The 25,686-nt window shown below is 35.3% G+C and overlaps 1 protein-coding gene across 1 annotated transcript in view; it reads left to right on the plus strand.

Moving 5' to 3' along the window:
* LOC121730697 (neuronal acetylcholine receptor subunit alpha-10-like) overlaps positions 1-25,267 on the plus strand; it is a 70,683-nt gene extending 45,416 nt beyond the window's left edge. The window contains exons 5-11 of the mRNA XM_042119836.1: positions 11,683-11,899; positions 15,449-15,583; positions 16,435-16,513; positions 17,469-17,565; positions 19,825-19,963; positions 21,667-21,959; positions 24,924-25,267. Of these exons, the coding sequence (XP_041975770.1) occupies positions 11,683-11,899; positions 15,449-15,583; positions 16,435-16,513; positions 17,469-17,565; positions 19,825-19,963; positions 21,667-21,959; positions 24,924-25,055 (1,092 nt within the window). The 3' untranslated portion in view covers positions 25,056-25,267. The remainder of the gene's footprint in view (positions 1-11,682; positions 11,900-15,448; positions 15,584-16,434; positions 16,514-17,468; positions 17,566-19,824; positions 19,964-21,666; positions 21,960-24,923) is intronic.
* Positions 25,268-25,686: the final 419 nt, after the last annotated feature.

Consider the following 25,686-nt stretch of genomic DNA (forward strand, 5'->3'; position numbering starts at 1 on the left):
CTGTAATTTCTTTATGGGCGTTGGCCCACCGGCCACCACACATTACCACCACTGTAAGTATCTCCTTTGGTTATCGTTGTAAATTTCGAGGAGTTACTAAGACTTCGTTGTCTGTCCGTCTGTCTGTATCCAGGCTGTATCTCAAGAACCGTTATAGCTAGAGTTCTGAAATTTTTACAGATTGTGTATATCTGTTGCCGCTATAACAATAAACACTGAAAACAAAATAAAATCAATATTTAAGCGGGGCTCCCATACAACAAACATGAATTTTTTGGCCTTTTTTGCTCGATATCAATAATGATAACAGGCAGGCAGTTGAAATTTTCACAGAATCCTTAATTATATCTTAATTATATGTGAGAATCAGAATCCTTAACAAAATTTAAGGGGGGTTCCCATACAAAAACACAACTTTTGGACCATTTTTTTTTTCTTTAACGGTACGGAACCCTTCGCGCGCGAGTCCGACTCGCACTTGGCCGATTTTATTGTAAACATGGTATCAGATTCGGGCAATCTTTACAAAAAAAAGAATTTTGAAAATCTGACCACAGACAGCAAAGTAAACATTAACTCCTCCTTTTTTGAAAGACGGTTAAAAAAAAGTACCTAAGATGTTGACCAGGGATGTAAGGTATCATCATGCCAAATTTCATTGAAATCGGTCCAGCGGATTCAGAGATTAGCCTGTACAAACAGACAAACAGACAGAGAAACAAAAATTTCAAAAACAGTTAAAATGTGTTCTACTACTGTTCTAACATGCCCCTGACTCATTTTTTCAAGTTTATTTTCAATGTACAAAAATTTTACCTCTACGATTTTATTATAAGTATAGATATAGATATAGATAACTAGACACATGTTGGAAGCCTTTAATGAAATTTTTACATGTTATGTGTCTTTGATACCTGAAATAAAGACATTTTATTTTATTTTTATTTATAATAAATGCTATGCAATAGCTTTACCGCGGAAGTCTCCGAGTGCCACTTGTTTTCATTTTTCAGGGTTCCGTACCTAAAGGGTAAAAACGGGACCCTATTAGTTACTTTACTTACTTCGTTGTCTATCCGTCTGTCTGTCTGTCTCCAGGCTATATCTCAAGAACCGCTATAGCTAGACTTCTGCAATTTTAACAGATTGTGTTTATCTGTTGCTGCTATAACAACAAATACTAAAAATAAAATAAAGTTAATATTTAAGGCTTCTATACAAAAAAAACAATTTTTAGCTCTATAACGGTACGGAACCCTTCGTGCGCGAGTCCGACTCGCACTTGGCCGATTATTAATATTATCTAATGAATTGCAAAAAATTAGCATACAAGTCTGGAATCCTATCTACAGTGCAAATGAAGCTTATCATCTTCTTGGTTCATTCAATATTCATTCTCAGAAACTTGCTAGAGATAGCTTTGTTCGATTCCAAACAAACGACCATAGACTACCCGATCTATTGTATCAATTGTATACCGATTCTAGAAATGATTTCTTACCTATTATCCTGCTGCTGGTAAAAGTGTAAGTAATCTAATATATAAAATTCTCGTGTCACGCTGTGCGTAATTGAACTCATCTGTAACGACTCTTAGCGAGCATATCGGCTAGGATTTAGAATCGGACAACATCTACTTTATTGATAAGTGCATTTGTTGAATAAATAATAGTAAATTATTACAACTCGATTGTTTGTGCGACGGGATAGCGATGGACGTTGCCATGGTGACATACTTATTTTAGTCACTTAAATAAAATAATATGGGCCTATCCCGTATTAGCGAATTACCACAGGGAATTACGCATGAAGCTATATCTTGTAGATGACTAAAAATAGTAAAATTATTATTTTTTAACAAAAAATGTAAACCGACTTCTAAGGTAAAAACAATATTCTTAAAAATATGATCTAAAAAGTACGAAATAATTCTTATTCTTCATTAGCGCCTTTTTCAAAATTCGACTAAACCTCAACCAATTCTGTTCTCAATTTTCATTCTTTTAAAGTCGGTACTGGGCCAAGTTCTATGTCGAGTACTTCAAAGGAATGAAAATCGAGAACAGAATTGGTAGAGGTTTGGTCGAATTTCGAAAAAGATGCTAAAAAAAATAAAAATTATTTCGTACTTTTTAGATCATATTTTAAAGAATATTGTTTTTACCATGGAAGTCGGTTTAAATTTTTTGTTAAAAAATAATAATCTTAGATTGATTTGAAAGGGATGACACTACGATGTTGCTACTCTTCTTTTATGCCAGACTATACTTAGTTTAGAGGTTTATCAGGGTTTTACTTTTAATTCTGTTGTTCACAAATTGAAGATTCAATAGAGACGTCACGAAATTAGGAGAGATATACCAAAGCTCTGTTGTTCTAATGTGTATTTATGTATCGGGATGTATCGGGATGCAGTAATTTTTTGCACGACTCGAGTGTACGGCAAGCCTCGCCACGTACAATTGTTAAACTGAATGAAAGTTTATTGCTTTAGAACACGAAGATTGAGTTCTATTTTTTTATACGGGGCAGTTGAGCAAACGGATCGCCTGATGAAAAGCGTTTTCCGTCGCCCACAAGTAATATCAGAGGACACACAGATGGGTTTCTTGGTTGAAAATTCTAATGGTAAGAAAATAACTCTGCCAGTGATAGTTTAGATTCCAAAGTTTTACTGAGCGCATCGAGTTTCGTTGAAAGTCAGATTCATCTTTCAGTTTTTTATTGATTCTACTGTGATCCGAGATTTATGCACTTTACACTGTGACAGAATCGTCACAGTGTTAAGTGCAGGTTACACACAGCTAAAGAATCCAGTCTACACTTATACCAGTACTTATACCGACTTCGAAAAAAGAGTAGTAAAAATAAAATGGTACTCGACTATACCCTTTAAGTCGGCACTCCATATAGGCGAACGCGTTGGCAGACGCGTTGGCCGGCGCGTTGGCGGTGCGCTTGCAACGGCGCTTGTGAGTAATGGACGATTCCATTATCGCGGGTGCAACATTTTGACGCACTTAAAGCGTCCTACTGACAAAATAAAACACATTTATTAATAAATTATCTTTTGAAGGGATACATTTTAACTAGTTCAATCATAAATTGTAAATGAAAACTAAAATTAAATCTAAGAAAAGCCACAAAACATGTTTGAAGTACTATCGCGGGTGCAACCAAATTGGTCCTCTATTAAGAACTCGGACGAGTTCATTTGAGAATACTGCTAATTGTGGAACTTTTAGTAATTTATTAACCCATATTTCAAAAGTGTATAAGACAAAGAAATGATTCAACTAGATACAATTAATTTAAGGGCGATTCCGCTGGAGACGACCCTTGACACGAATTTTTAAATTACAGCATTTGTTACATTTTTTTATTGAATTATAAATAAAAAGATGTATATTTCCTAGCAAAAGAACTTTTATCAGTAAAAATTTAAATTTCAATGATTTATAACATTCTGAAGTGATATCATCTAACGGCGCGAGAAAAACTGCTTATGCCACACATGATTATTTTTTACTACAAATAACTAGCTCGAAGTTGAATTTTCCTACATAATATTGACTGTATAACATAAGTTTATATTTCTGAGCAAAAAAAATCAACAATTTTGAATTAGTTTTCAAACATTGCTAAACAAAAGTTGCAATTGTTGCACCCGCGATAAAAAAAGTACAAAAGTTTAGTTTTCTCGCTAAAATAAATTGTTAATAATTTGAAACTTTGTAAAAGTAAGAAGAATTGAGAGGAAAATAGGAATTAATCATTGGAATAAACTATTTTATGGTTTTTAATGAAAAAACAGTACCTTAAAAGTGGTTGCACCCGCGATCGAAGCAGTATAATTGCAAAAGCAACAATTTATTTTTTGACTAATATAGTAATTTTCGTCATATTTAATATTATTAAGGTAAACAATAACGTTAAATTATATTTGTTATCAATACTTTTCATGTAATTACAAGATTTATAAAAAATTCAATAGAGTCACATCGTGTTTTATATTTTTAGATATATTTCATGTATTACATAACAGATGTTTCAAATGATGATTAATCTTGTTTTATTTTTAAACGTTTTAGAAGACATGCTACAAATGACATAAAAAAATCATATAATTTAATATTTTTCTTTGAAAAAAATATTTTTACTTGTCATTTTCCCATATTCTTTAAAATTATAGATATTAATTTTGAATTTAATGTTTGCTGTAGTTCGGTTTTATAGCAATACATCGAAAAACATTTGCCTAATTTACATTATTAAATTGTTTTAGTGATTTAGACGATTTTTTTTCTCAGATCGATAAATGACTGATAATTAAAAAATAACAAAATTTTAAGTAGTATTATTACAACTTACTAATAATATTATGTATTGCATATCAAAAATGTAGAAATTAGTCGCAGACTTATGAGTAAATTCAATTTCTTTAGACTTGTTGCACCCGCGATATTCTGATGTTGCACCCGCGATCGTGGAAATTGTTAATAATTCCTAGTACTAATAAATTAAATTAATTGTATCTAGTTAAATCATTTCTTTGTTTTATACACTTTTGAAATATGGGTTAATAAATTACTAAAAGTTTCACAATTAACAGTATTCTCAAATGAACTCGTCTGAGTTGTTAATGGAGGGCCGATTTGGTTGCACCCGCGATAGTACTTCAAACATATTTTGTGGCTTTTCTGAGATTTAATTATAGTTTTCATTTACAAATCATGATTAAACTAGTTAAAATCTGTACCGCAGAGGTATACAACATTAACTGCCAAAACAAAAATTTTACAGGACAGGCAAAAATGCGCGGAGCGAAACTTTGAATGCAATTTTGACATAGTAGCTTTAAAGATACTGCAACAAACTGAACATTATGTTTTATTATTATTTGTTGAAATTATATTGTAATACACAATACGAGTATTATATTAAAGTTAATTCTTGTCTGATTTTGTGGACTTGAGGTTATTTACCTTGCAACATAAATGAACTAAGGTGTTTTAAGAAAGCATTAATATATTATCATACTTCTGTTTACCTCTAAATAAACCTCGTGGATGTTATTGGAATTTGGCATTTAGAAACATTATGTCTCTAGTCAGTATGTAGCGTGATGGAATTATTATAGAATTTCTGAGAGGTTTACTAGCAAAATGAAAACAAAAGTTACTTTACAAAGTTAAAACCAAAATACAATTTATTTTAAACTAGATGGCCCCCGCAAGTCCGTTGAACCAAATCTCGTTTAACGCGCGGGAACTGTACATGTTTCCGGGATAAGAAGCATCCCATGTCCTTTCCCGGGACTCAAAGTATCTTCATACCAAATTTCAGCAAAAACAGTTCAGCAGTTTGGGCGTGAAGAGGTAATAAACAGACAGACAGACACACTTTCGCATTTAAAATATTAGTTTCAGCAAAATCGGTTCAGCGGTTTGGGCATGAAGAGGTAACAGACGGACAGACAGACACATTTATGGATTTATAATATTAGTAAGAGTATGGATATGGTCTATGGATATGGAAGTATGGATAACCAACACAGCTACTCGCACGCTTTAGGTAAGTCAAGGGACATATAAGATTCCTATAATAGTCGTGGACATGGCTGGTATTTATTTTGTAAGTTATTATATTTGAGTCTCGAAAGAGGCTTTTGTGTTTCTCGAATAGGTTTCTGCGTGGATACAGAAAATCCTCTCCGTTTACAATATATTAAAACTTACTTTTTGAATGTTTCCTGGTCAAAAGAACATTGAACCAATCTCATTTTTTCTGAATTGCATACATACAATAGCAGAATATTCTCCCCCAAATGGATTTTTTTCAGCTCATACCCTGTCTATATATAGACAGGGTAATACATAATATTATAAATTCATCAAAATCCGTTTAGTTTCAGCGTGATTGACGGACAGTTATCCAAACAAAGAAACTTTCACATATTTTATAATATTAGTGTGATTTCAGCGCTTGCAACAGCGCTGAAATATCTGAAGCTCAAAACAAAGTAATAAGGGTGATTGTTTTTATTTCACCACTTCCTGACAAGTGCCGGATAGGCTATCCACTACTTGACTTGACAGATTATGGAGAATCTGTCAAATAAGTTGTGGATAGCCTATCCGGCACTTTATCAGGAAGCGGCGAAACAGGCCCTGAACACGGTAAATAGTCATCCCGTTTTTAAATCCTAGTGTTAGCTTAATAGAAACCTAATATGATAGTATGTAAACGAGAATGATCGTTGTAATAATATTTTGTTAGGTAATTACTATGAGTTAGAACTACCACAAGAATCATGTGAACTAAACTACTAACAATTTTTGGCATTGTAAAAAGTATCTTAACACCAAGAAATAAAGATCAATAGCATAAGACGTTTAAAGGAGATACTATTGTTTACCTCTCATTTTGTCCAATGAAAGTTTAATGAATAATATTATGTACGCGCGAAGCGTAGAGGTAAATAATCTTATGGTCATTTGAGGTCCTTTACTAGTTAGACTTTAGTGGATTTAATGTTACATACGATTGGATATTTCTTTTTCTAGATGTAATAGGATTTAATGTCGTATACCATTAAGTAGAACTGGTTCTTGCGATTTTAATGGTACAAAAAACTCATTTTCAAAAAAAGTGGAGTTACTATTGTATACCTCTGAGGTACAGAAATGTATCCCTTCAGAAGATAATTTATTAATAAATATGTTTTATTTTGTCAGTAGGACGCTTTAAGTGCGTCAAAATGTTGCACCCGCGATAATGGAATCGCCCTTAAGTAATTAGTACTAGGAATTATTAACAATTTTCACGATCGCGGGTGCAACATCAGAATATCGCGGGCGCAACGAGTCTAAAGAAATTGAATTTATTCATAAGTCTGCGACTTATTTCTACATTTTTGATATGCAATACATAATATTATTAGTACATTGTAATAATACTATTTAAAATTTTATTAATTTTTAATTATCAGTCATTTATCGATCTGAGAAAAGAAATCATCTAAATCACTAAAAACAATTAAATAATGTAACTTTAGCAAACCTTTTTCGATCTATTGTTATAAAACCGAACTACAGCACACCTTTAATTCAAAATTAATATTTATAATTTAAAAGAATATGGGTGAATTATAAGTACAAATATTTTTTTCAAAGAAAAATATTAAATATTTATGATTTTTCCTGTTATTTGTAACATTTCTTCTAAAATATTTAAAAATAAAAGAATATAAATTATCATTTTGAAACATCTGTTAAGTAATACATTAAATATTTCGAAAAATATAAAACACGATGTGACTCCATTCAAATTTTTATAAATCTCGTAATTACATGTAAAGTAATAATAACAAATATAATCTAACGTTATTGTTTACCTCAATAATATGAAATAAGACGAAAATCACTAGAATACTCAAAAAATAATTTGTTGCATTTCCAATTGTACTGCTTCGATCGCGGGCGCAACCACTTTAAAGGTTCTGTTTTTTTATTAAAAATTATAAAATAGTTTGTTCCAATGATTAATTCTAATTTCCCTCGCATTTCTCCTTACTTTCACGAAGTTTTAAATTATTAACAACTTATTTTAGCGAGAAAACTAAACTTTTGTACCTTTTTTATCGCGGGTGCAACCATGGCAATTTTCCTTTAATAATGTTTGAAAACTATTTCAAAATTGTTGTTTTTTTTGCACCGAAATAGAAACTTATATTATACAGTAAATATTATGTAATGCAATTCAACTTTGAGATAGTGATTTAGAGTAAAAATGATCATGTGTGGCATAAGCAGTTTTTCTCGCGCCGTTAGATGATATCACTTCAAAATGCTCTAAATCATTCAAATTACAATTTTTACTCATAAAAGGTGTTTTGCTAGTAAATATACATCTTTTTATTTATAATACAATAAAAAAATGTAACAAATGCTATACTTTAAAAATTCGTGTTGAGGGTCGTCTCTAGCGGAATCGCCCTAATCCAATTACTTTGTAAATGTGGACAAGAAATAGTTTTTAAAGGGTATTCTCGAAATAAATAAATAAAAGGCGAGAAAACGTAACAAACAAAGAAATAAACTCACTTTTTTTCTTTGTTTGTTACGCTTTTGGCAGTGAGCTCGTCTATATGGGGAGGCGGCATTAGAAATATGACTTAAAAGTTAAAAGTATAATACAGATAATTTTTTTTATGAATAAGTCCATTCATCAAATAAAGTGTAGTTACTGTAAAAACACCAAAAAATGACTTAATGGTTTATTTACTAAAACAAAACTTTACATTTACTAAAACAAAATTACATGGACTTCAAATATTACTTAACTTAGCTACAATAATTACAATAAGTCACCGGTTACAGTATGTTACAGTATATTAATATTTACAGTAAAATGAAATACAACCAAAGCATGAACTCCACAATTTACTGAAATAGAATTAATACAGGCAGCTTAGTGGTAAATGATTTGTAACGACACGGAAAAATGTGCCGAGGGACCACGCTGTTGGGAGAATCCCAACTAAATTTGATTCCCAATTTGCTATTCCTAAGTAGATTTGGAACGTATTTTCAAGGAGGCTGTATGTTTCCTTTGTATGATTTGTGATAGTAAAGTAAATTGCATTCGCCTTTTGGTATGAAATCCGTGGACGTGAAAACCAAAAATGTAGAAAAAAGAAATGCTAAACTAATATATTAAAACTCTTATGGGGTAACCAGAGGATTTACTTCGTATACGCAGAATAAAATTATGTGGGAATCGTACAGTTTCCCGGGCCAAAAATAGGCTAAGCCAACAGTGAGCAGACCTTGTAATTTGTATATAGATATTAACTGGCTAAATATTTTTAGTAAAGGGGTCAATCTACATTTCGCTTGATGCTGCTTTTGAAAGTATCCAATATTTTTCAAGAGCTTAGTACTTTTCATTACATTAATTTCGCTCTAGTTTTCTATTTGCCTATGTATTTCCAATAGAAACAAAGTAAGGCTTAAGCCAATCAGGCGTATGTAAGTCCGAGCATTGCAAGACGATTTCACGAAATAGCCTCGTCGATACTTTATACAGCATATTGAAAATTTTTCATTACGTAAGCTCATTTCAATTCGTATCTTTCTGATTTATTTGATGGAAAATGAATATGCTACAGTCCGCTTGGCGATCTCAAGTCTATTCTTCGAAGAAATAGAAGTAGAGATTATAAGTAGAAATGATTAGCCTTTCGATCTTAGTTTATTCTTCGAAGAAATAGAAGCAGAAACACGTAAAATAGTACTACTTATTAGTAGAAATAATTTTCTCCCTGCCGGGTTACTTTGGCAAGTAGATGAAATATTTATTTCGACTTTATTTCCATCCAAAAATCAGAAGTATAAAATTGTTTTAAATCAAAGGTAACAAGGTCTTCATTATAAGGTACTATAGTTTATTCACGAAACAAACACCTGAATACCTTTGTCTAGGACCGCCGCGTTTGGATCTTAAAAGCAAAAGTTTTCTATATAAAGTCAGCCGTTTTTGTTATTATTTATTTTTAAAAATAAATCAATGTATCTTTTCACAAAAAATTACATTGATCCACATAAAATGTCGACCGAAGAGAATTTATCATCTTGGACATTTTCGGTGCTTATCCCATGTAAATTTTTGGCTCTCCCATTATTTCCGTTGGCAAACAAATTTATTTTCTGGGAAGTCGAAGACAACACGAACACACATTTTATCTAATACAGGACACGCATTTTTGCCATCATCAGCTGTATTCTCTCATATCATGTACTATCAGAAAAGGATACCAAGTATTTTATATACACAGGAACAGGTGGAAATGGGTTTGATCAATAATTGCCAGTTAAAAAAAATCCTAGAAAGGCAAAGTTTTAAAAGTGGTAAAGCCATTATTTAGTTAAAAAACAATAAAAAATATAATATTATCACCAGAAGGGTAAAACCGCAGGCGACAGTTGGTACATGTATAATTTATTAAAGCTATTATAAAATCCGATATGGAGGCGGCTGCTATCGGTGTAAGCCGATTTGTCTAACCCTCTACAAACTTATTTTCTTTTTAATGCAGAGTCGCTTGTAGGTCGAGATCGAGTCTTTGTAGAAAATAAGCACTAACAACGTTTGAAACAAGATGGATAACCTAAAGGATTAATCTATACTTATTAGTATAGATTAATCCTTATTATAATCTATACTAATATTATAAATGGGAAGAGTTTGTTTGTTTGTTTGAACGCGCTAATCTCAGGAACTACTAGTCCGATTTGAAAAATTCTTTTAGTGTTAGATAGCCCATTTATCGAGAAAGGCTATAGGCTATATTTTATCACGCTAATACTAATAGCAGCGAAGAAATAGAGGAAAGTGTGGAAAAAACGGGGGGAAATTATTTGAAAGGGCTTATTTGAACGCGCTAATTTCAGGGCCTACTTGTCCGATTTGAAAAATTATTTCAGTGTTAGATAGCCTATTTATCGAGAAAGGCTATAGGCTATATTTTATTGCGGTAAGAATAATAGGAGCGAAGAAATAGCGGAAAATGTGAAAAAAACGGGGGAAATTATTTGAAAGGGCTTATCTCACGAACTACTGGAGGAATTTTTCTGTTATTTTGCACAGATAATAAGTAGACCACGTGAAGGATCATAGTCTATTTTTTGGGGACTAATTTGTCTGTGAAATATCTAATTTACGCGGGCGAAGCTGCGCGGAACGTTATATTTCGCGTGGTCACGACATCACGCGTAAACGGCTGGACCCATTTGCTGAAATTTGGTATAAAGATACTTTGAGTCCGGAAAAATAACAAAGGATACATTTTGTCCCGGAAAAATGTACGGTTACTGCACAATATACTTTAACGATTTGCGCGTAAACTATTCAATCTATTTTGATAGAATTTGATATGGAGATACTTTGAATTTCGGGAAATGACAAGGAATAATAAAATCTATTTTGATAAAATTTGGCATGGAGATTGGAGATACTAATTTGAATCTGGGACAAGGAATGTTTTTTGTCCCGGAAAAATGTGCGGTTCCCACACAATATACTTTTCTGATTTGCGCGTAAACGACACAATCGATGTGCGGGAACAACTATAAACTAAATTCCATGCGGACGGAGTCGCGGGCAACAGCTAGTAAAGTATATTTCTTGTACTATCATCATCACATCACATTATCATACTTCACACTCTTTTTATAATATTATTAAAGGGAAAGTTTATTTTGATTTTTGTTTTTTGTATTACGGTCGTAGCTTTTAGGTTTAGTTAGTTTATCATAATGACTGTAGATTGAACTACTTAGGAAACTGTACCAACGGAAGAGAAGCCGCGAGAAACTATTTTTTTAATTACAATAAACATGCAAAGAAATAACAACTTACGTAGTTAAAGTGCCACCGATAAACTTACATTTATGTTTGTTTATATTAGAAATATAAGAAATATAATATCTACATCAGCTAGTCTAATATAATATAAAATTCCCGTGTCACAGTGTTTATGCACGAACTCCTCCATAACGCCTCAACCGATTATGAAATTTTGTTAGGCCTAAGAATAGGTTTTTATCTACTTTTTTTTATTGATTTTATGAAACAACGTTTGACGGGTCAGCTAGTTTCTAATAAAAATTTAATCCACAGCTAGACCTGAAGAAGCAGTTCGACGAGGGCGACACGACGAACTATCAGACGAACGGCGAGTTCGACCTCGTCAGCTTCGAGGCGATCCGCCACAACCAGTATTACTCGTGCTGCGTGGAGCCCTACCCGGACATTACGTACGTCATCAAGCTGCGCCGCCGGCCCATGTTCTACGTCTTCAACCTCATACTACCCTGCCTACTCATTAACGGGATCGGTAAGTACCTGAGCCTCAAGCCATCACGTTCGGTAAGTATTTCCTATTTGCGCCTAATTTTTGAAGATAAAATATACGTAGAACTCCGTAGGCCCTCTACGAACAGTTTCGAAACGGCCTACCCACAAAAACTATCGCGTACGTTATCAAGCTGCGCCGCCAGTCCATGTCTTACGTCTTCAACCTCATACTACCCTGCCTACTCATTAACGGGATCGGTAAGCACCTGAGCCTTAAGCCATCACGTTTTATTTACCGCTTCTTTAAAGAATCGTCGATAATTAATCGGTATTTATAGAAAAAGTGACTCACATGACGTGAGTCGAATGTCGACTTCACTTGTTCGAATATTACTTTTTGATAGAAATGTACTGTATACTTTAGGCAGTTTAGGGTGTGTGTGTGTCCCATAGAGTTATTGCATTTAAATTAGAGATGTGCCAATCATGACTTTGGCCGACTAGCCGACTAGCCGATTAGTCGGTTGCAAAGAAGCCGACTAATCGGCCGACTAGTCGGCCAAGCCGATCATGGTTTCGGAAGTTTCCGTAACGCTTTTTTACTGCTCTTTCGCGAGTAAGTCGCACACGCCGCCTGCAAACGTGTCGAATGGTGTTATAAAATAGGTAAGTACTTCGCGTACGCTACTTTATTTTGTTTCTATGATACAGTTGATAATTTTCATTAAATACCTATTTCATGTAGGTACATGAAATCTCGATTTAATAATACATACTTACTTAATTTGTTGTTAAGATTATATTTACAAAAATAATTTCTTTACTGGCAAGTAATTTCAGAAACACTTCATTTAATTTTAAAATGTATAACACTGATCGAGTGATATACTTAAACACATTCCCCCTTACTAATAAACGCTGTATAAGCTTTGAATAGTTACACAGTGTTTTGAAGAAGTTCAATCCAATTAAAAATGTCACTTGTGTGACAGGAACAAAACACTGTATAACTATTCAAAGCTTATACAACGTTTATTAGTAAGGGCGATTATAAATAATAATCAAGGTTTTTCTTTAATGTAATTTCAATAATAGCAAAAAAAGTAAAAAGCCGATTAGTCGGCGATTTTTGCCGACTATTCGCTGACTACAAAAGTGGCCGGATAGTCGGCTTTACCGACTAGTCGGCACATTTCTTTTTTTTTTAATGAAAATAAGGGGGCAAACGAGCAAACGGGCCACCTGATGGAAAGCAACTTCCGTCGCCCATGGACACTCGCAGCATCAGAAGAGCTGCAGGTGCGTTGCCAGCCTTTTAAGAGGGAATAGGGTAAAAAAAATACCGGAGGCCCAATCTCCTATCCTTTCCGGTAGGGAAGGGAATAGGGTAGGGGATTGGGCCTCCGGAAAACTCACTCACTCGGCGAAACACAGCACAAGCGCTGTTTCACGCCGGTTTTCTGTGAGAAATCTGTAATTTAAATATTCAATGCATTCACGTCATGAATCTTCCTCTTACTAAAATTAAAAGAAATATAACCTGATCAGCGCTGTTACTTTCACAATGAACTCTATACAAGGGCCACCTCACACTCCCTAAAGTATAATCAATTTGTTTTGTTACACTCAGCAGACTCTTTGATTGATTATGTATGGAAAAATAATAAAGTATATTCCTCAGATAAATGTTATCTGACGTATGAAAAATTTGCGTAGTATAGTAAATAGGTTTTTGAACGTGTAGGCAATAGACATCAATTTTCTTTTCGTAGAGGGTCTACGGAGTTCTACGAATACTCTACGCCAAGAGTTGACTCTTGGCGTAGATTAATTTTATATTATACTAGCTGTCAAAAGCAAACGTGTCTTTGCCATATAAAGTATTTTGCCCGTATTATTTTATTGAAGTGACTAAATAAGTATGTCACCATGGCAACGTCCACCGCTATCCCGTCGCACAAACAATGGTCGCCGTCAGTCTCGAGTTGTAATAATTTACTATTATTTATTCAACAAATGCACTTATCAATATAATAAGTACCCAGTAGCCGATTCTCAGACCCACTGAATATGCATAATAGAAAATTTGGTTAAAATCAGTAAAGCCGTTTCGGAGGAGTACGCGGCCTAACATTATGACACGAGAATTTTATACATAAGAGATACCCTTGATTTTATAGTATTATTCTAATTATATAAAGTCTTGAGACTTTATATAATTATAATAATAGTATAAAATTTAAGACCGATATCGTTACAAAACGATCAAATTCTCCGAAAGTATATTTTATTCAATATGAGACATCTGGAAATGTTTAACAATCAGTAGGAATCGGGCGTGACTAGAATCGACGGCTACTCAAGTCCGAAAACTCGCAGATAAATTGTATCGAAGTTGAATCGATCAGCACACAAATGATAAGATATTTGATGAAAAGGAATCTATGTAAATAAACCCTAGCTTTAGGAAAAGTATTTTATATATTAAAATTGGTTTTGCCCGCGGCGTCACTCGCGTCAATAAGTAAGTATTATTATTAATTATTATATACAATCTTTCATCCCCTATTTAACCCCATGGGGGCAAAATTGATCAATATCCTTTCTTAGCGGATGCCTACGTTATAACATCTACCTGTATGTCAAATGTCAGCCCAATCCGTTCAGTGGTTTGGGCTGTGCGTTGATAGATCACTATGTCAGTCAGTCAGTTACCTTTGAGTTATATATATTTAGATATTATGTATGAGTATGTTACATCATTACTTTTTTGGGCAGATTATGGACCTACGTGATTTGGTCGGGTTACCTAAAGCTCAGCGGACAAACAGACAGAGACTTGACGCGACCAAATATTGTAGGTCTGTCATGTGCCCATGAACAATAATCTTTTCAAGATCTAAGCAATTATTATTGCTTAGATCTTGAAAAGACGTTGGCTTTTAATAAAAAAAATGTTAATATCTATGGATATCAAGTATCAACCTATGAACTTGTTGCAAAAAAGTATCTATGATGCGCTTCCCGGACGTTTTTCCACTCCGCTCAACTCGGTATAGGTGAAATACATACGTGAGTGGCTCTTGAGTAGCTCGCGCTAGATTTGCGATAAATTAATTATTTTTAAGCGACCACTTTATTGAAGGATTTATAATATACAAAAAGGATCTATTAACTTTGAGTTTTAATAGTGTCCAAAAGTTTTGTCACTTAAAATCGTTACCATGCCGAAAAATTAAACTTTAATTTCACACTTATACAAAGTTATTTATACGTTATGTCCTATTAGAGGAATTGATTCATAAGTACATCAGCGGGGCTAAAATGGTTACTTTGAAGAATCATGATATGAATCATAATATGATTCATTTTTCTAAAATCGCAAAAAGCAACTCTGCTTGCAATTCATTTCTGTATTTTTGTACTGATTTGACATTTGTCAGTTTGACAGTTTTAAGAATTCATTTGCTGAATTGATTGAGAGGAATTGTTAAATGTGACCATTTTAGCCGCGCAGATCTACATAATTTGGTTGGATTGTGTCAAGTCCTGCTGAGAGGTGTTTGCTGTACGAAATATTTCATTACAGCTCTCCTCGTATTTTACGTGCCATCGGAGTCTGGTGAGAAAGTAACACTGGGGATCAGCGCGCTCCTCTCCATGACAGTATTTCTCATGACAATACGAGACACGCTGCCGCCGACTGAAAAGACGCCGTTGATAAGTAAGTCCTTCAGTAAACTCGACCCTTTACTATCAAAGAGATGTAAAAAAGATAGAAGCGTAAAATGTTTATTCACTGTAAGCTTTCAGACGACCTAGTAGACTGAATGCATCTTATTACCTTTGTAAATCACAAAGACAATTTATATGGACTATCTAACGATTAATACAATACATTCAGGTCGAGAAGCTTATATGGATTGTTGTAATAAATGAACGTCCATTACTCACGGGGATGAAATCGAGTCGAAGTGTAGAGTTTGTCAGCTCACTAGACTTACATGATAGGACCCTAGGGAACTGTGGGAGGGACATTTATTACTAGCACTTGGTAGCTTGATACCGCTCCTGATAGGCAATACTGAAAGTACAGTTTTTCAGTTGAGTTCGTCCTAGTTTGCATAACGCCATCCAATTCAGGGTTGTCTATCGCACCTGAAAAACGGGCGTGATTGACGTGGGAGCGTATTTCTAGGGTTTGCGCAAACCTTGTTGGGCTGCAGCCCGCTGTGTATCGGGATGTAGACCGAAAGTCGGCTCAAATTGCTTGAATACAATTTCATTGAATTTTTATCATAATATATTGTCTCGAGCCGAAGGGGCTCACGTTATTTTGTTGTCTGTCTGCTCACAGTATTCTGTTGTTTGTCCCACTTTGCTGCACTCCGTCAACAGTGTGCTAACTGCTATAGCTAGCGGTTTCTAGCAATACATCGTACTCAAAATCCGTAAATGCACTGAGCTCCGCTCTGACACGCTGCGGCACAGCAAAGTGTGCATGAACCTTAATGCGTATGATTTTGACAGCCCTGAGGTAACTTTAGTTTGCTCTATTATTGTTTTTGTCAACAGGTCTCTATTACGGTGTGAGCACGTGCCTGGTGTCTTTCTCCGCTTCGCTGTCCGTGGTCACATTGAACATATCATACAGGCAAGTTTTACGATAATTTACACTATAAAATAAATAACACTATCATGTATATTTTAAATCTAAATTATCAATATAATATGATACGGATAATTATATGATACGGAGTTAAAAAAGTCCTATAGTCATAAACTATACATTTAGCTACTACCGAATCACTTTTACAATTATTACATTAATTATTACAATTACTGATTTATTACTCATTATTATAACGGAGTCGTCAATTTCAGTATAATGGAGTTGTAAATTAAAATATTTACGAATCTGTAAATTCGAGTTTAACGTAGCTGCCTTTCAAAGCTTAACAAAGTTGTATATTGAAACATTAGGTAACTTGCAATTTAAGTTTAATTATCAACTACAGTGCAGTGTAGTTAAACTGTGATTCAAGGTGTTTATTAATAACGAGCTTTGCCCGCGGCTTCGCTCGCGTTAAAAATTATTATAATATACAAACTTTCATCTCCTATTTTAACCCCTTGGAGGTGGAATTGATCAAAATCCTTTCTTAGCGGATGCCTACGTCATAATATCTACCTGCATGCCAAATTTCAGCCCGATTAGTCCAGTGGTTTGGGCTGTGCGTTGATAGATCACCATGTCAGTCACCTTTGAGTTTTATATATATATATATATATATATATATATATATATATATATATATATATATATATATATATATATATTTAATTTTTAGATGTATTATAACAGTGTCACGAAGTTATAAATCAAAATGTAACGTAGCGCACATTGGAGTTCTAATAAAGTGTAACAGAGTTGTCAATTCAAGTATAAGTTATGACTTGTGATGTTTATAACTTAGTTATTGCTGTTTGTAGAGGAAGTATTCTACACTAATTCCTCGGTCGAACGACGGAATCATGAATCGAAATACATGTAACGTTACTGTCAATTAATGTATAAGTTTCGTGTGTAACTAAGTTGTTGTTCGTAGAGGAGTGAGAGGGCAGCCGGTGCCGGCGTTCCTCCGGGAGCTCGTGCTGCAGCGCCTCGCCAAACTACTTTTCATTAACCTCGACACTGACGCCAAGGTAATACATTTCATATGTTTGTACGGTCTAAAATACGAGATACGTCATAATTTTTAATAGTTATCGCAATTTCTATGAAAATTTATGACCAGCTTTGTGGATTGGACTTTAGCTTACAGTTGATAAAGTTTTGTAAAGTATGAGTGTGAATGGAAATAGTTACATACTAGTTAATCACCTTATTATACCTATATCTTCGTGCTAGCTATAGCGCGATGTAGCCGTCAAGCAGCGGCATCTGTTATCAAATTAAAGGAATTAAACTTAATATAATAAAATTAGCGGCATAGATTGAAATGCAACCTAGTCGCCTAGTGAATAAAGTTGCATTTCATTAAAATTTACTTATTTAACGTAGTGGCTTAGAGCAAAATGATATCTATTGTCGTATTAATAAAGTTTAATTTTACTTGAATTAATTTTATTTTACTTATGGTCAAAGTTATGGCACCAACAGCCTGTAATAAGAAATTATACTCTTAAAACTTTATGCAAGTTTTGTTACTGATTACATTTTATTCCCCAATCCGAGAATTTAATTAACTTTAAATGGAGAAATTAACCAAAGTATTTAACTGAGTGTTCGTTACTAATGCTGGCGAGTTATGGGCAGAAGTTCTTACATCTCGATTCGATAAATATTACGATTTAATGAGTACTACTGCCTGTAATAAAGGTAAGATAACGAATGTAACGGAGTTGTTTTTATAATTATAACGATTGAAGATATTTAGAAACAACAAATGATTTCTCAATAACTCCCTTACTAATATTATTTAAGTTTGTCCTTTGGACAACTGGGCATTTGAATTTCATAAAATTAATTTGAATGATATACTTAATTAATCCTAACACAATCGGAGTTGCTGGTTTTTATCGAAAAGTATGTTGTTTGTTGATATATGTGTTGATAGTTTACAATCCTTGTGAAAAGCCTCGATATTGCCGCTATATCAGATTTCTGTTGTAAACGAGCTCCTATAAGAATTCCCCTAGAAGCTATTGTATTTTTTTCGTGCTTCACTTCAATTCAATAAAGTTTTTGCTGCAGGATTTATTGTAGCGTGAATTTCGCTCTTTAGGTAAGTTAAATAAGGGATTGTTCTCGGTGGGGCTAAGGTGTTCATAATATTCTTGAAAACTATCGAGAGTGTTTAGTTACAAAGTAGGAATGTTAACCTGCTTAAAAATTATTGCCTATTTATGGGTAAGCAAGGTTACCTTTTTCTGTGATTTACTCTGTGTCTACACTGTACATAAATGTTCACTAGCTATTTGACCGAGCTTTGCTCGGTATTCGATAAAACACGAATAAAATGACATTTTCCAAAAATGATTCCTAGCTAGATCGAGTTATCGCCCCCTATATACTAAATTTCATGAAAATCGTTGGAGCCGATTCCGAGATTCCAATCCATACTAATATTATAAATGTGAAAGTGTGTCTGTCTATCTGTTACCTCTTCACGCCCAAACCGCTGAACCGATTTTTCTGAAATTTGGCATGGAGATACTTTGAGTCCCGGAAAAGGACATAGGATACTTTTTATCCCGGAAAATGTACGGTTGCGGGCGTCATCTAGTTATATATATACAAGAATTGCTCGTTTAAAGACATAAGATTTTCATAAAAATCACAAAACTTGTATACAAGGTGTAACAAACCTAAGTGATAATACGGGGCTGGTATAATATTATGTTCCTTATATCATAGTTCACTGTGAAAGTAGCAGCGCTGAAAGAGCTTTTTTTGTGATTTTAATGGGCGAGCGCCCGTTCCCATACAAAATTTTGAAAAAAAGTTACTCGTCCAGTGTTGCTACTATCACGGTTTTTTTTTTATGAATTAAGGAGGCAAACGAGCAAACGAGTCACCCTGATGGAAAGCAACTTCCGTCGCCCCTGGGCACACGCAGCATCAGAAGAGCTGCAGGTGCGTTGCCGGCCTTAAAAAGGGAATAGGGTAATGGGGTAGGGATGGGAAGGGAAGGGAATAGGGGAAAGTAGGGAAGGGAATATGGTAGGATATTGGGCCTCCGGTAAACTCACTCACTCGGCGAAACACAGCGCAAGCACTCTTTCACGCCGGTTTTCTGTGAGAACGTGGTATTTCTCCGGTCGAGCCGGCCCATTCGTGCCGAAGCATGGCTCTCCCACGTATAAGAATGAACTCTATACAGAGTACCCATACATACCCTAAAGTATTATCACTTAGTTTTGTCACACTCTGTATAATAGTGTGATTATGTTTTTGCTTAGAGTGAAAACGGTGCGGGAGGAGGCGCGGCCATGCCGGTGAACCCGCGGACGGGCTCGCGGCTGAAGGCGGAGGTGCAGCGCGACAGCCCGGAGTCTCCCGCCTCGCCACGTTTCATCCGTCAGAACCATAACCATCTCAGTGAGTAGATCTAAGGGCCGGGACACAAAAACACGACACGACGTCGTGTCGTACCGCGACGCGCGTCGTAAAAAACTACGACATGACATCGTACGACGTCGTACGTCGTCGCGTCGTAGAAACGTAAACGTATGCTCGGTCAGGCCGAGGCCCACTGACATCATTTCAGACGTCGTATACATCTTGCCGTTCTCCAAAACTTCGATAGCGCGATGCAGGATTGTTAGGCGAATTGTGGGTACCGTCACAGAAGCATGCTTTGGAAGTACTCAGCGCTAAAAATTAACTTTTTAAAATTATTGTATGGGCAAATTTATAAAAAGTAAAACGTAAATATTTCAGTGCTGCTACTTTTACAGTAAAGTACACAGTGGTCAATAGACAGTAGTCCGACCGAATCGGTGTGCACATCACGAGTGTGTTTTCAGATAGCTTAAGAGACTAAACAATGCTCTAAGTTAACGTTGCGCTTAAGTTACGTTAACTAACGTTACGCAAGCGCAAAACTGACACAGTTGTTTTACTGTATTGTATAATTATATTGTGGTCTTTTTCATGTGTTTGGGCGGCCAAAATATTCCTGTTGTTATGCTATTATTACTTCCTAATTCATTAAGTTAGTAAATAGCCGAAAAAGGTTGTTTGCTCCTGAAATGTAACATTTTTCCGCCTGCCTATAACAGGCTATAAAAGAGTCACAAGTGAGTCGCGTCCTATATGTCTTTCTTATTAGTTATTTGTGCCTCGTAATACTATATTAAGTGGGAATATTACAATATGTGTGGGGTTCTGAACCTTTTGTTACCGTATTAGGTTTAATATGATGCAACATCTGCGTCTACAGTTGCGAAGTAGCGGAGCGCGAATCGTGTATTTACAGAGAACGAGTTGTTTTTATAAAACATCGCTTTCATAAAACAGCGTAAATGTAAAGGATTTTATTTTAAATTCTTTGGTGACCTTTTTTATTTTTTTTAAATGTGTGTGACGGTTTGGAGGATGCCCTAACAACTGTGTACGGTTTCTTGAATAAAATAGAGTTCTAAAAATAAGTTACATAAAATATATTAAGTACTTATCATGAGACATGCATACGGCAACTCGGCACAGATTTTTCGGGGATTAGCAGTATTGAGAAATTCAATAACGAAGACTTTGCAGTTCTGAAAGCTATACCACGCTATACATAATATAACTAGGTAGAGCATTAATATAAACATCTGTCCAATATCTGTCTACATGTTTTAATCCCGCCCAATATCAGCTACCTTTTTTTATTTATTAAATAAGGGGGCAAACGAGCAAACGGGTCACCTGATGGAAAGCAACTTCCGTCGCCCATGGACACTCGCAGCATCAGAAGAGCTGCAGGTGCGTTGCCGGCCTTTTAAGAGAGAATATGGTAATATGGGAGGGTAGGGATGGGTAGGGAAGGGAATAGGGGAGGGTAGGGAAGGGAATAGGGTAGGGGATTGGGCCTCCGGTAAACTCACTCACTCGGCGAAACACAGCGCAAGCGCTGTTTCACGCCGGTTTTATATGAGAATGTGGTATTTCTCCGGTCGAGCCGGCCCATTCGTGCCTAAGCACAGCTCTCCCATGTCACCTCTTCTATATCAATCTAAACAGCACTTATTTAATTTCAGAGATCGGATGCTGGAGATAATAAAGTAAACAAGCTCTAACTCTATCTTTCCCTTCAGCTCGCGGAAACTCGTGCTCAGGCGGCAGCACAGTATCTAGCGAGACAGTTGCGTGCGCGCCCGCACCGAGCGCGTCGGCAACTGCGTGCGTGCGCACACAGTGCGCGTCGGCATGCGCGTGCGTGCGTACAACGTGCGCGTCGGCATGCGCGTGCGTGCGTCCACCTTGCGCGTCGGGGTGTGCGTGTGTGCGTACGTGTTGCGCGAGCGCGTTGCGAGACGCGGCCGCGCGACACGAGTTGCGCGTCGCCGCCACCGACCGCCTCGAGCGGGCGAATCTCGAGTGGAAACAGGTAATGTCATATATAGCTTGATAGGAGATAGGTATAGTATAGATAGGATACTACAAGATAAAATATACTTAAGGCTGCCTTCACGTGAAGGCAGCCTAACAGAAAATTATTGATTTATAGTCAGATGGCGGACCTACGTAATTTGATCGGGTTATGTCGATTACAGCTGATAGATCATGAATAATAATATTATTATTAACTCGTCATAAATCTAACCAAATAATGTACCTCTGTCATTTGCCTTTTAATTTGAATTGTATTAGAAACTTCATGGGCGTACCCAGGATTTAAGCATACCTGTTTCGAGAAGATGGTCGTTCTGGTATATTGAAACAAAAAATCATGAAAATTGACTTTTATTAATCTGACTGAAAAGATATTTTGTTTCCAGCACTTCATTTTGCACAGAGTCGGTAACACGTTCTTAATTCCCACTTCACACTTGCTAGGAAAATTGACGTTTATTTTATCTTCTAGGAGGGGGGGGGGGGATGGGGGGCAGCTGCCCCGCCTGAACCCTGCCCCTACCTGGGTACGCCCATGAACCTTTGTTAATGTACATACGTGTTCGAAATATAAATAAAATTTTCGTTTATCTCTGCGTGTATGACAAAACTCTAAAATCAATAATTGTTAGCAAAAATTATAGTCATTATAAAGCGAAATTACGAACAGTTTTGAACCAATAAAAAATGTGCAAAAGACAGTCAAACCATCAACGATCACTTTTATTGCAAGTTAATCAGACAATAGTGTGTTGGAGTCCCCACACACGTACTCAGTTGGAGGTATTCAGACCATTCATGGTGCAAGTTTAACAAAAGAAAGCGTATTCATTGCCTATGAATAAGGCAGCAAACAATTTATTTTCGTTTCAAAGTTATTTTTATGCCTTTTTAAGCGTTGGCTACACGTAAAGATATCTAATGATAACTTGACATTACTTACACTAATCTAATGTACCACTTTTAAAGCGATTCATAAATGATTGATTGATTATTATTATTTACTTCAAACTTTTTACAACTTTTCAATGAATAAAAAGTAATGAAAGTTTTTTTTATGCTTCTATGGTCTACGTAACTAAATTAAAAAGTAAATGATAAAATCAAAATCAAAATATTTTTATTCAGAGTAATTTTTTTACAAAAACCATTTCCGAACGTCGATACTAAGGTGCCTACCACCGGTTCGGGAACTAACCCGGCGAAAAGAACCGGCGTAAAAAACTCGCACGGGGCCATCTTTTACTAAAAAGATGGAAAATCACAATTTAAAACATATATAGTTCACCAAGGCTTTAAATATTCATAATATGCCTAATAATAATAAATAATTGTCACATCACCCAATTAACCTCCTTTTATTAGCTCGAGAATTCGGAGCAATAAGGTAACAGATGGTACAATATTTAATTAAAGCTAATAATGGACATTAATTTACCTTTAAACGAATTTCGAATTTGTACAAAATTAGGTAAATTATTTTCTACCCGACATTCGCTGGTTCGACCCCATATTCCCCTTTATGTAAATTCACGAAAAGAATTCGCAAATTATTTTCTATCGGGATGTCTCGAGAGAGGGAAAGACATTTGCACCTAAGCCTGCTGCTGTTTTGAGGAGCATAACACAAGGTCCCGAATGTTTCCCTATATTTCGGGACAATCGGGAGATTGACAGTTCAATTTTCTAACCCAATAAGCTTGTCGGCGACTCTGCTTTGAATATTACGTACCGTATAATATAGTCTAATATCTATGATCCAAAACAAATCGATTTCTATCCCAGGGGAAGCTACGAAGCCGGGGAAGTTGGGTAACCCATTTTTTAACCCACAGTTCCTACTTCCTACCCACAGGTTCAATTAAAAAAATCCGTATGGCTGGCTGTCCATCTCCTCCCGTACATGATATTTATAACCTAGACGAAAAAAGAAGGGCTTTATGGATTATCATATTTTTACGAAGGGAAAAAAGAATGTTATAACTCAGTCAACTTACTGTCGATAAATTTCGATGGTTTTTCAAAGTTCTTAGTTCTGAAAGAGTTTAGATATAATATGAAGAACGTCTGAAAAAATATACAACTGGTAGGCACTACTAGACTCAGTTTTCTAATTGAAAGTGGACCGAATATTTTTCCACTTTGAAACATTTGAATTTTGAATGGTGAGCTTTACATTGTAAATAGAGTGGAACTGAATATTTTTGTCACAAAAACTGTTTTTTCTCGCCATACTAGCAGTAATGGATTAGTATAGTTCGTGTCAATTTATTTTACTGTGAAACTAAAACATTACCATAGAGGAATAAATATATGTATGGCTGGTCTCTGACATTACCTACATTAAAATTCTTAAAACTTGATAAAAGCTTTTTTAACACTATTCATCGAAATCTCAATTACGCTTTAAATAATGAATGTGTATCAAGTTTTTTTGTCTGTGACCTCTTCAAACCCAAAAACGCTACAAACCTAAACGAAGTTTATATGAAATTGTTTTGGTACTTTCAGTCCCGGGAAAGGATATTATTTTTTTCTCGTTAAATCGGCATAGGCCGACGATAGTTTTTAACTCGGAAAAATATACAGTTTCCGCGCGATAAACGAATTTTGTCGCAACGTACCAGAGAAGTTGATTTCTATGCAGATGGGGCACCTACGTAGTTTGGTCATGTTATGTCAAACCCAGCCGACAGATCAGAATTACAGTTCGACAAGGCTTTATTTGAACGTGGGTGACATTGACGGGAGCGCTGCTGGTAAAGGAGAATTGTCAAACACATGTCAAAAATGTCGTTTTTCTACGATAGAAGCGTTTAGTTCCTTTTCTCGCCACGTTCAAATATAGCCTTGTCGAACATTAAATTGACATGATCCGACCAAATGACGTTGGTCTGTCAACTGCCTAGGAATCAATTTCCTCGATGGTACATACAGACTAAAGACAGTTTTTCCGCAGGTTGCCGTCGTCGCGGACCGCGCTCTGCTCGCAGTATTTGTGCTGGTGACTACAATAGCGACAGCAGCTATTCTGCTGCCGCAACTCAACAACCTGCACGTGGGAAACACGCCCTTAAAACCACCCTCGTAAGTTCTATATTACCTTCGCGGGAAACGGAGCTCAACGATAAATTGAAACGTTATTTCGTACGAATACGGGTAACAAGTAGATGTAAAACAAAAGACGAGTGTTCCACTTATGTTGTTATGTTTTTTTTATTTTCGATGCATATTTCGTAATAATGAAATCTTGTGATTATTGTATAGTTACTTGAATTTTAAAATGAATAATGGGAATATGTTTTCTCAACACTTCACGTTTAGCGAAAATATACCGAATAATAGAATTAATAATTATAATTATAATAATTATTATTTATGATGTAATAAATGTGATGGTTGTGCCACAGTATGTTAACGATGTGCCAAATAATTGTAATTATGTTTGTACTGTCGACAAAATTAGCGCCTGACTAATGAGTTGTAACGTTATGTAACTTGTAATGTCACCTGCGTTCGCAGTCGTTACGGTTATTTACTTTGTGTTTAAATCTTTAATCTCTAGCAAAGGCAAACTTTTGAAATTGTTCGAAAGCTAATTTTGTCGGTAATGTACATTGTACAATCACAAGTAGGAAATATAGAAACCGCTAATACAGAGTATGTTTTAGTGTATTTAACTTAATTTACCTCATTTACAAATTCTTTGTATTTATTATGTA

This window comes from Aricia agestis, chromosome 9, assembly GCF_905147365.1.
Source record: "Aricia agestis chromosome 9, ilAriAges1.1, whole genome shotgun sequence".
Classification (NCBI taxonomy): Eukaryota; Metazoa; Arthropoda; class Insecta; order Lepidoptera; family Lycaenidae; genus Aricia; species Aricia agestis.